The sequence below is a fragment of the Ictidomys tridecemlineatus genome, chromosome 12, assembly GCF_052094955.1.
Source record: "Ictidomys tridecemlineatus isolate mIctTri1 chromosome 12, mIctTri1.hap1, whole genome shotgun sequence".
Lineage (NCBI taxonomy): Eukaryota > Metazoa > Chordata > Mammalia > Rodentia > Sciuridae > Ictidomys > Ictidomys tridecemlineatus.
In genome coordinates, this window is record NC_135488.1 from 54,499,513 (window position 1) to 54,512,538 (window position 13,026).

Genomic DNA, 13,026 nt, shown 5'->3' on the forward strand with positions numbered 1-13,026 from the left:
TTAAGGTATTTCTTGCTCCCTTCTCCTGAACAGATTTGAGAAAGATTGAGGGGAAAACAGGCTTCATTATTCTCTTCCTAGCTCATTCATCTCCTCCTCATAACCTGCTTCACTTCATTGACAAAGACAATAAAACTTAGATGTGCTGAAAGGGAACATGCAAAATCTATAATCCCAGGGCTGGGAGACTAAGCCAGCCAATGATTGGTTCCCCTCTGAACCATAAAAATAAAAAAAAAATAAAAACAAAAAAAGATCCTGCATTTCCCATCCCATCATCTAAAGACCCATCCCATAAATCCAAGGTTGGTGCCAACTGTCTAGGAACTAAATCCACTAGGACATGGAACAGGGCATCTCTTGGCAGAGCAACTGTGCTCAGCATGTTTGTTCAAAGGGTTAAATCTTCGTGGTTGCAATTAAATTGTTTTCAGTAACTAGGAGAACACAAAGGCCCAGCTGTCAAGGTCTGGGGAGATTGCCTTAGTTCCATTAAAGCCTGTGACCAGGACAGGATTCCCCTTCCATTAGCAAATTAAAAGAATTAAAAGGAGCCATTACAAGCCAAGCACATGTGGATGGGGTGCACATATTACCACACCGTAAAGGTCTCAAATTCCATGTATATTCAGAAGAACCTAGTTGGGATAGATAATAATATATTCAACACATGACCTTTCTAAGGTGGGCATAGGTGATCATTTGGCCTGCTACACAGAAGAGTTGGCCATAGCCTCATTTCCACATGGACTAACACTATTCTGAATCCTGAGATGGAATAAAAGCAGGTACACTGAGTCCAAGATCTATAACCTAAGAATATACCCTTACATACTCCAAGAAGCAAGTAGAAATTTAAACTCTGGTTTTGAGGGAGGGGGTTTGTTTGTTTTTAGAGAAAGAAAGCAATCCAAATAAGTCTTAGATATATTATTCAATTTAATTTTGTTGTTAGAAAAATGAGGTGATATACCATGTGGATGAGTAACCAAGGGATCTATGTCCAACATAGTTCATTGCTATAACACACATGGTCAAGAGGCTCACCCAGGTAAAGGAAATTGTTAAGCTCTATATACGTACAATTTTCAGATGAGATAAAAGTCTCATGACATCCGCCATGTCCGCCAGGATGAGTAAGCGTGTTACAGCTGATAGCAAAGCCCTTGCCGCCCTCACCATTGTGCCGCGCTTCACCGATGAACATGGGTCATCAGCAAACTCAGAGGAGGCGATCCGCATTGTCTCACCTGGAAGACAAACATGAAAAGGAGAGTGGGTATATAAGAGGTCTCAAGGCTGGTAATCTTAAAGGTTGTGGACAGACTATTATTGTTCTTACTACAAAACTCTGATGACCAGGTGGTCTTCCTGCTACCTCCAACACAACAGAGACCCTTTTATGACAAGCCCATTGGTACACATGGATAGCTACTATCAACAACAACAAAAAAGGTGTTTATTTCATACTGAAATGTAAAACTTTTAGAATCAGATATTTAATTCAATTTCTCTAATAGCAGAGATGAAATTGCCCTGAGCTTACCCATCCACTCTCTCAATTTCCCTTGAAACCATTGGCAATTTTTAGGCAAACTAGTTGAGGTTACCAACATCTGAGGGACAAAGCCAACTGCTCCATAGAGAACTTAAAATATTGCCCTCCTTAAGACTGTAGTCTTAGTTGAGCTAATAAGTCAAGAACAGAGTACATAGAAATACAAGATCCAGAATTCTAACCATCTTCTGGGAACTTATCCTTTAATATATAGAACATTTGGAGAGAACTGAACCATCTCAACAAGTGTCATATTTTGCTCTCTGCTCTGGAATTGAAAGATGGCTAGGAGCATCCAGTCTCCAAGAGTTCACAGTCTCATGAGAAAACAGATTTGCATACACATAATCAGAATACCATTATTGTGTGTCATAGCAGACATAATTCAGAATGTAGACAATAGGGAGGAATGAGTGAATGACTTATTCAATATGAGAATGGGAGGAGGAAGCTGTTGGATTTCATGATCTACAAAAACTGGTGTTGTGGCTCAGTGGTAGAGAACTTGCCTCACTTGTATGAGGCACTGGGTTCAATTCTCAGCACTGTATATAAATAAATGAATAAAATAAAGGTCCATCAACAACTATATATATATATATATTCATATATATGAAAAAAAACAAACAATCAAAGAGGTGTTCACCAGGAACATAAAGGTAAAAAGGGCATCCTAGGCAAATGAACAATGCACTAGACTTTGAAACTTGGGGCCCCAGACCGACTAGGGAACCATATCTCTGTGGAAGCGAATATAAGGAAGGCAATTGGGGGACGGGTGAGGTGGTAGAGCTGGAACACCACGTAAAAGGTTTGGAGTGTCTTCTGCTGAGAGGGGAGTGATGTTCATAGACTTTCATTTTTGGAAGATTATTTTAGTTACATTACATAAAATAACCTGGATAGAACATGACTAGCAAAAAAAAAAAAACAAAAAACAAAAAAACAGTTAACAGGGCAAAAGCAGCTATAGTATGAGACCGCATCGATGAAGGTCTGGACCAGAAAATAGAAACATGACACAAAAGGGAGGAAGGAGGTGTAAATGAGACCTTGGTGACATAAACAATGAATTTGGGGACCAATTCGATGTGGACCCAAAAGGTAAGGTGGAGTTAATGAGGAATAATGACAATACAGGAGTCAAATAGATAGTGGTACAAAGAAAACCCAGAAACGAAAAAGAAAAAGGACAATAAATTAACTAGGGATGAGACTGATACTATATCAGTGGGCAAATATCCACCAGGGGAAGAAGGACTGGAAGAAAATGTTTTGAAGCTTCATATACAAAATATACAAAGGGATATAAAAGTGTCAATAAACTTCAAGAACAGAGTTAATATGACACTATTTAATTTAGGGTAAAACAATATATTCAATATTTTAATTGAAATGTTATACCTCACTAAGCAAAAGTTAGCTTATTTAAATAAAGCTAATGATAGCATTGATAATCTGTGTATCCTATAATGTGTCCTCAGACACAAGGGGAAATTAAAAAAAATTACTTTACAGCCATGTTAGAACATAATGCAATTCTATTAGTATCACAGTTATTTAAACCCTTACAATGATTCTTTTTATACTTGAGGTATGTGGGAATATAAAAAAAATATTGTACTGTAGGATTTTCCCAATAGGCTATCATCTACAATGATCATATTGCTATCCAGCTTAGTCTTTATGCACAGGCAGAAATAAAAAGCTTGATACACAATAGCAGTTTCAGAGAAACTTTAATTCTTATACTGGCCCAAATGGTGAATTTTCAAGACATATGGCCCCAGTGATGTGCACAAAGCTTAAGGTGGAGACTGATCTTAAGGAGCTACATATTTAGTCCAGGTGTCCTACCTTTCCCATGGGTTTACATAAAGCTCCTCAGTGTAGCTTGAAAGAACATTACACACCAAGGCAAATCCAATGAGACACCAAGAGGATACCCACAGGTTAAGCGATACCAACATGTGTAAAGTATTAATGGGCAAGTCAGCTGCTATTGGAATAGAATAAATCTACTTATTTAAGAGGAGATGCACTGTGCACAGGAACCTAGGGAGCTACATGGTTGATCCCAAAGTCTATAGTAGACCACTCAAGTAGGCCTAGCTCCTCCTAGAATGGAGCTCTCCAATGGGAAAGACCAGCCCCATTCCCTCATGGCAAGTGAGGAACCATGCCCAGTTGAATTGATTTTCTAGTTCAGATTTACATACAGTGGATCATATAATGGCACTTCATACTGATGCTGACCATAACTAACATTTGGTTAGCAATACTGCATCAAAGTGAATAGCTGATAGGCTGTCAATACAGAGCTCTTAGGTGGAGCTAATCTGGAGCCCTTAGCAAGCACCCTTGCAAATAGTCCAGTAGATGTCCATGAGATAGAGAGAGTGCAAGAGAGAGCCACATTATAAAATGGGAGTCTGCAAATGTAAAACGCAGGTTAATGTCTGATATTATTCTAAGATAAATAAGAGGTAATTTCTTTCAGTTTAAATTAAAACTAAAAGCTCATTTCAAGCAGATACAAATGAATATCCTTAAAGATTCCAAAGGAAAGGCAATCTGAAACCAACTATAACTTTAATGTACCTTATATCCCTATAGTTTTAGAATTACTGAATTAAAACAGAAATCTATATTACCAAATGTTAAGCAAATATATCAGGGTGAAATGAACTATTTTTCCAGAGTATTGCTTTTTCTATAATACTGAACTATTTAGCTGAGTACTAGCATAACCCTGTAGGAGTAGGAATGGAGCAGTTAAGAAACGGTAACAGAGATCTGCCTCTGTGTGTCCTAATATTCAGTCTCAACGACTTGATTATAGACCTGACTCAGAGAATTGTCTGGAAGGTAAAGCCTGTGCTCTCCTCAAGCCACCAACACCTTCTGGAAAGAAAAACCAACACAACCAAATAAATGACCAAGGGGAAAAACAATAGTCAACATGTACTTACTTATTACAGGATTATTATATAAGTATTGCTCTAAACACTTGACATATTTTAACTCATGAATTAAAAATAAATAAATAAATTTAAGTCACAAAGACCTGGGTTCAGACCCTGACTCCATTCTATCTATTTTTAATAAGTGACCTTGGTGCCTTTCAACCTTTTTTTTTTTTTAGTCCCTCAACTCTAAAATGGGGGTCAAAATAATGGTCTCACAGACTGCTATTTGAGAGGAAATTAAAGATGGTGCATTCAAAGCACTAAACACAAGGCCTTCCCCATAATGGAGGCTTAGGTATTATTATCATTAATACCACTATAACCACTATCACCTTTATCTTCCCCAACACAATAAGGGTGGTTTACAGAGAATAGAGTCCGAGAAGCAGGCTAATCATGTAGGGAGCAAACCATGAACCAAAATGGCATCTATACCATTTGGTTCACCCATTAAAGAATTAGCCTGCAAGAGGGATAAGCACTCTTTAAATAGCTGACCATTGAATTACTGGAAAACTATGAGAAGGAACAAAGAGGGGATGGTGAATGTCTGGGTTCTAATAGGGTAAAGAAACAGGAAACTCAGAGTTGTTTGATAGTCCCAGATGCGGAGGAGGGTTTAACTTGTCTTTTCTTTGCGCTCTTTTAGCAATGGCGGGCAGAGGACTTGTCCTTTGGAATCAGATGATCAAATGAAAGAGAAGAAAGATGAAACCACAGACAAAATGTTGTGAAAAAGAAAGAATAAAAGCAGAGTACAACACAGAAAGCCAAGGAAAGGGAGAAATTCGAATGTAACTCCCACACCTTGTATGGTGGTACACATTGTCAGGATTATCATTATAAAATAAATATGTGTTTCTTATGAGGATTAAAAAACACAAACAATTAAAAATTAAAAGAGCACCCACAGTTCTTATAAGCAAGGACAACATCAAGGAACATTTGATGAGCTATCTTCAGCAGAGTTCTCTGGGCCTATATTTTTGACCAGCATTTTTTTTAAACATCTACACTGCATATATTCCTTGTCTAATTTTGTAAAGTCTCATTTGTCTAATAACATTTCTTCTTTGTTTAATTACATTACTCATCTAGCACGTACTGACGGCTTATGCACTTGATGTTTCTTTCCCTATTACAGAATTCTAAAAGAAAGTGAAAGGCCAAAGTTCCTTTCCTCTTGGCTATGTTTCTTCCCTTCTTTTGATAACCTTTGTCAGCCTCACAAGCTTTTCCACCTATATTTTTCTTTGAGCTACAAATCTTAAAAGATTCTGAAAAATGGAATCTTTACAGCAATGCAGAAACTGAAATGTGTTTTTGGAGAAGAAAACAAGATTAGTGAGTTATAATACCTAAGCATACATTTTTTTAAATATATTTTTTAATTTTTTATTTATTTTTATTCTAATTTGCTATATATGACAGCAGAATGCATCACAATTCATATTACACATATAGAACACAATTTTTCATATCTCTGGTTGTATATAAAGTATATTCACACCATTCATATCTTCATATACGAACTTAAGAGTAATGATATCCATTTCATTCCACCATCTTTTTTATCCCCATGCCCCGTCCCTAACTTTCCCAACCCTCTGCCCTATCTAGAATTTGTCTAATCTTCCCATGCTCCCCCTCCCAACACCACTATGAATCAGCCTCCTTGTATCACAGAAAACATAAGGCATTTGATTTTGGGGGGATTCGTTAATTTTACTTAGCATTATATTCTCCAACTCCATCCATTTACCTGCAAATGTCATGATTTTATTCTCTTTGATTGCTGAGTAATATTCCATTGTGTTCATATACCACATTTTCTTTATCCATTCATCTACTGAAGGGCATCTAGGTTGATTCCATAGTTTAGCTATTGTGAATTGTGCTACTATAAACATTGATTTTGTTTGTTTGTTTGTTTTGGGTGTTTTTTTTTTTCTGGAAACAATAAAAATGTAGGCACACATATGCATTTCACTCCAGGGTGGTTGTGACTCAAATCCATGATTGGAGAAAAGGTCAACAATCCACAATCAAAATTTTCCTCTGAGGCTTAGGGACAATAAAAACCCTGTATTTTCTCAAACAAAATTTGTTTTAAAATAAGCGGCTTCCTGTGGATACTTCATGCCCTGGACATCTACAGTAGTGCCAGGCACAGTTTAGGTCTTGCCACCAAAAAGGAAGACAATATTTGGCCTAACTGTGCAGTATTCAGAAGAAAGACTTCTCTACTTAGTATTTTTTTTTAATTATCAGACAAACTGCATGAAAAACCATGCAAATACTGTAAAATTAGAAAGCTGTCTGTTCTGTTGTCATTCAATCAAGGGTAGAAGGCTCTGTCCTCTCTTTATCCTTTTCCTTTTTTCAAGGAACTCTTTGAGGTGCAGAATCTCAGAAGTCTGTCTCAGGAACGATCGTCAGAGTGGAGAATTTCAGATCCCTATGGGACCTACTGAGTCTTCTCTTAACTATAAAGACACAGAAGTTCTGGTGGACAACAACATACAGGAGGAGTCAGGTGGCCTATGGGGGCCAGCATCCCAGACTCTTGACATCCCAATCAGGGACTCCGGTCACAATCTGGTAGTGGATATAAGACCAGTAAAGCACAATGTGACACCAGTCAATCAAAACTGCTTCACCTAACAAAATCCCAATACAGCCACATGGCCTTGTTATAGCCCTGCTTCAGTGGCTTGAGCAGCTCTAAAGATAAAATGTGTGTTCTCATTTGGTCAGGCCCAGTGTTCTTTACCAAGGATTGATAATTGAATCTGTTCCAGTGCAATTTTTCCCCCTATCAAGATATGTTCACTATGCAAAAGTACAACAAATGTCAGTAAGTGATGATTAAGTGTATTGAACGTTATGAGCTATTAAACATCATTAGAAACAGTAATGTGCCACCTTGCAGAAGGCACAGATCATTAAGCATATGGATTTTAATTATTTCAGCTGTAGCCTTTTTCTGGGTTGGGAGGAGAGGGTACAGGATAATTTTACATTGTTTTAACCAGGAAAAAAAAATCAAGCAGCAATATGGCACACTTCACACATGAGACCTTTGCAAGGATCTGTTAAATGTAGCCAAAGCCTCATTTCATAAAAAGTTGATTACTGTCTTGGGCTAAATGCAACAGAAGACCATAAACTCAGAAACATTTATTAGTGTTGTTTTAACTGTTAAGAGAAAAAAGAAGTATAGATGACCAATAGTGAACAAAATTCCACTTAACATTATTGTCAAATAAAGAGAAAAGAAGGCATTGAGCAGGTACATTTCATTATACAATAAATGTATTTCTATACAATGCACTATACCAAATATCTGTTAAAAGCCTATTGTAAATTAGTTGGTAAAGCAAATAAGTATCCAGTAATCTAACTTTGACATTGATCCAAAGTTTCAATGATCCCATAAATGCAAGACAAGTCTCTCTATAAAAAGCAAGCATTTATTTATTTTCTTAAGTCAATAAAGGTTTCTATTGATCAGTATCTCTATTCTACAACCACGACACAAATCAAAACTTACTGAAATGTCAGTAGCCTGATATAGTGCTTGGTAGTTGAAGTGTGACTTCAAAAACCTTTTAATGTGATAAGGAAAACAAAATGCAATACCACAACTTGCATCAACATGAAAGAAGCAAATATAATCATTAAAAATGCTAGCTTGGATACTGAATGACAGAGGCAGGCAACATGTAAATGCAGAGGATACCTTGATTTCCTCATACTGACTAAGATACTGTGCAAAGAAATGCAGAGTGAAAGGGGTGAATTTAATGCCCAAATTCCAAAATTTAAGAATAAAATAGAGGACATTATGCAGCCCAAACTCTAGCAAATTACAAAATCCAGGCATGACCTTTTAAAAAGAAAACCCTCTATCTTCCCAGGAAACCCTTCTAATTTGAGATAGTTTAAAATGTTAATTTTTTCCTTCAACTATTTGGTCTTTCACATGATCTTCTGAACCACATAGAAAAAAAATGTAATCTCCTTTTCAATAGAGTAGACGTTGACTTTTTTTTTTTTTTAAATGTCCTTTAGTGAGAAGGGAAAGGTCAAAATGAACTTTCATCAGTTATTTTCTGGGAACGTTTGCTGCTTTTTTATTATGAAAGGAACAATGACACAAAGAGGAACAAAAACTTTCCCTAGTTTTCCAGATGCTACATACCTACCAACTCATCATTCCAATCAGTGTGATCGGTTTGCTATTACTCTATCTTTGAAAACTAATGGTGTAAGTATAAAAGTTCTCCACCTGAGAATTTCACCTTAGAACTTCTAAAAGTTCTTTAGAAGGGACAAAGCTGATTCCAAACACATTTGAATACAATTAAGATAATCACAAGTCACTCCTAGAGCTGGGTCTCTCCTCTGAACTTTGTATTTGCTAAAGTTTACCACACTTTTGGGGAAACATTTTGTTTTTAATGGAGTTCCACAAATTCATAACTGTGGCCAACTTCCTCCTATAATTGAAGACTTTTTATATCAGTTTGGATGTCTTGGTATTATGCTTATGTGGATGTATTTGTAAGTTACTATGGAAGCTCAATGTTGGCTTTAGTAAAACTAAATAGTCCATGCATCATTGACTTCATCTCAACTAAAATATAAAGGCAAAGAAAAGCACATGGAGAGGACCAAAAAAGTACCTCATATAATTTGCATTTTACAAACTTCAGCTAAATAAACTAGCCTTGAATTCGCTATACAGTGAAATAACAAGGCATCCTAACTTTTTCTAAAGTAGACGCTGGCTAAACAAAACACAGGAACAATTCCCATAATGAGAAAAGTTGATTAAAGAGAGAAAATTCTACCACAAATTTCAAAATTAGAAACAAACCAAAAAAATTCCAAGTAATTAGTATAATCAACACGGTCAACCATGCTGTAAAATTGCAGCTCAATTAAGCTATATTTTAAAATGCTACATAGAGAAAACTGTTTTTCTTCATTGATTTGTAGGTGAAAAAAATTAGACTTATCAGATTCTAGGATTGAAGTGGCATGGTCTTCACTTTAATTTCTGACCTACCACTGATTTTCCATTCATCCATGAAATGTCAGTTTTTTCATATGATTATAACCACAAGTCCTCTTAACTAAATAGATAAGAGATGACCCTGTCACTGCTATTCTTGTTTTTATATAAGAAGTTTGAAAGAAGATACAATATCTACATTCACATTACTATACCATTTATAATTTTATATATATATATAAAATTATATTATATATATATATGAATGTCAGACCTGGCAACACATAATGAACAATATTGATTTATGGTAATTCAAAACCCTAAATCCATAAAGATAAACAGTTAAAATGTGCTAATCAATGCTTTTTCAATTCTGCAATCAGTAACTTGTCACTAAGTTAATGATAGATCCCAGAAAAGTTTCTCTCCTTCCCACTCAGAAGTACATTTTAAAAATGAGTGATATACAGTAAGAATGAAAATCAAATATGAAGGGTAAAAATGACCCATCAGGGTGTCATATAAAGAGTCATATATCATTCCATTTATCTGTTTAATCATTCCATAAGCACTTATTAAGCACATCCTAGGTATTAGGCTCTTGCTAAGTCCTAGATATTCAAAATACTGTTATGGTTCTTCTCTACTTTCAACTTAATGGGTTCTGTAAGATGAACAAGGAGCATTTGCAGAAAATCTATAGAGAAATATCCAGTGAGCAGACATTTGAAAATTCAAGAAAAAAGCAGGAACAACTGTACTTAGGGAGTTGGGAATGGTGCATAGTCAGCTATAATAATAGGTAAGAGTGACAAAAACATGTGTATATAAGGAAATGAGAGGCAGAAAGAGAGAATTAAGAATTTTCTCATTCTTTTTCCCTCCAGTGGTAGCTCTTAGCCATGACTCTGAGATCAGAATCAGTTTCACTCTGCCCACTCCCCACTCCCTACTCTCAAGGAGACTGTCAAAGGACAGAGGTATACATGAGAATATCCAGGGAAAATATGTTCATTGTTAATTAATTCTTCAGTCCCAATTGAGCTGGTCTAAGTCAGCAGTGAGAATACAAGTCCCCTCGAAATTCCAACATCAAACTTAAATAAAAAGTGGGCTTGAGGGGCCCAAGATTCCTCATGGCTGGGACCTATTTGTTTTTTCACTAAAATTTCCAACTGCATGAAATTAGAGGAAAGTATGGAAAGATGGATCAAAGCAAGAAGTTTACAAAAAGCCAATGTAGTGAAAAGTGACCTGCTACTTCAGTCAAAATAACATAAGGTATCCAGAGTGTCAGAAAACATAGAACACAATTGTTTTTCAAAGTATGCTGCTCATTTTCAAATAATATGTTCAATGTCTTTATCAGCTTTCTTTTATTCTCATGAAGTACATCAAAATTTAAAGCAAGGATCCAATTATTAAACTGAAAAAAAGGTAGAACAAATTTTCTCTGTATTCCCAGACTCTCTGGACACTCTTTGGTATATTAACAACCGGATCTGTTCTCATTAGTTGGCCAGTCTCACAGCATTTCTGCCCCTAAGCAAAGGGTAACCGTGTCTCCTACAGAGAGAAAACTGTGATAAAGGACTTGAACACTTTACTGATACAACTGCCAGTGAATGTCAGTGCACAGATTCTAGGTAAATAAATCGGTTACTACAAATTAAGAAGCCACACTGGCAGTATAATTTGCTTTCCCATGTAGGTCTGCCCATAGGAAGATAATATTTTGATTATGCTGATGTTAGTGTTCCATTGTGTATGATGCCATAATGAGGACTAAAAACTTAACATGGATTCTTCAACCACATGCACATGGTTCTTTAATTTTCAGATAATTTCCATATTACTGAGTTGAAAAGACTTAGCAGCAACTATCTTGGGGCACTCCTGGTAGCTGTCTGATTTTGTTAAGTATGAAAACTGTGTAGAACAAGGAAGGGGATTTTGTTTTAAACTTGTACTCTGCACAAGTGGCTTCTTGCACCAAAATAAGTTTAAGGTATGTTTAAGTAAGAGAAAGAGATGCCAAAGAACCTGTAGATGCTCTCCCCCTCCCTAACCTGGGGGCAGAGAACAAGATCATACCTTGATTTATCTATTTTCCACAGGGAGGAGATGTCAATTGAAGAACAAGGAAGTGACTATCTCCCAAATTAACAAGAGAACTTCAATATGCCATCAGGGTGCTCCTGGGATGCCCTGCCAGGACACACATAAAATGTAGCTTTTGAATAGCTTCTTTAAAAGCCTTCTGTTTTCCCTGATGGGCAGAATGACAACCTCTAGAGCAGGAGTCCTCTGTGTTTCTCCTTTGCTAGCAAAGCAATAAAACTTCTTTTTCCTTTGTCTTTATTGATTTTATTATTTTATTATTTTTAAGTACACGACAACAATGGAATGCATTACAATTCTTATTATACATATAGCGCATAATTTTTCATCTCTCTATATAAAGTATGTTCACACCAACTTATGCCTTTATACATGTACTTTGTTTTTTTTCATTACAATTCTTAATACACATATATACCACGGTTTTTCATATCTCTTTTTATATATAAAGTATGCTGACACCCAATTCAAGTCTTCATACATGAACTTTGTATAATGATGTCCATCACATTCCACCATCCTTGCTAAACCCCTGCCCCCTTCCTTTCCCTCCCACTCCTCTTCCCTATCTAGGATTAATCTAATCCTCCCATGCTTCCCCCTCCCTACCCCACTATGAGTCAGCCTCCTTATATCAGAGAAAACATTTGGCATTTTGTTTTTTTGGGATTGGCTAACTTCCCTTAGCATTATCTTCTCCAATGCCATACATTTACCTGCAAATGCCATGATTTTGTTCTTTTTTTAATTCTGAGTAAAATTCCATTGGGTATATATGCCACATTTTTTTTTATCCATTCATCACCAAAGGACATCTAGGTTGGCTCCACAGTTTATCTACTGTGAATTGTGCTGCTATAAACATTGATGTGTCTGTGTCCCTGTAGTATGTTGTTTTTAAGTCCTTTGTGTATAGTTCGAGGAGAGGAATAGCTGAGTCAAATAGTGGTTCCATTCCCAGATTTCCAAGGAATCTCCATACTGCTTTCCAAATTGGCTGCACCAATTTGCAGTCTCACCAGCAATGTATGAGTGTGCCTTTTCCCCCACATCCTTTCTAACACTTATTGTTGTTTGTCTTCATAATAGCTGCCATTCTGACTGGAGTGACATAATGTCTTATTTTTGATTTGCATTTCTGTGATTGCTAGAGATGATGTAGGGAACTTATATTGTACAGACAGTGAACTGAAATGTTTCTGAGGGATACTTGGGTTTAACAAGCAAAATTCTAAGCCAATTTTAGTCAGTGTTCAGGGCCATGAACTCAGAATCACGACAACACACTTGACCAGGACAATGGCAGCCTACCATGGTCCAGTTCAAGCTCTTAAGAGAGGACCTCATGCTGTCACACC

General features: G+C 36.4%; 1 protein-coding gene across 2 annotated transcripts in view; it reads right to left on the bottom strand.

Annotated features, from left to right (window-relative positions):
- Positions 1-13,026, bottom strand: part of Ctnna2 (catenin alpha 2) — a 1,061,169-nt gene that overhangs the window by 728,188 nt on the left and 319,955 nt on the right. For both annotated transcript variants that reach the window (XM_078028938.1, XM_078028939.1), the window contains exon 4: positions 1,084-1,250. In XM_078028938.1, the coding sequence (XP_077885064.1) occupies positions 1,084-1,250 (167 nt within the window). The remainder of the gene's footprint in view (positions 1-1,083; positions 1,251-13,026) is intronic.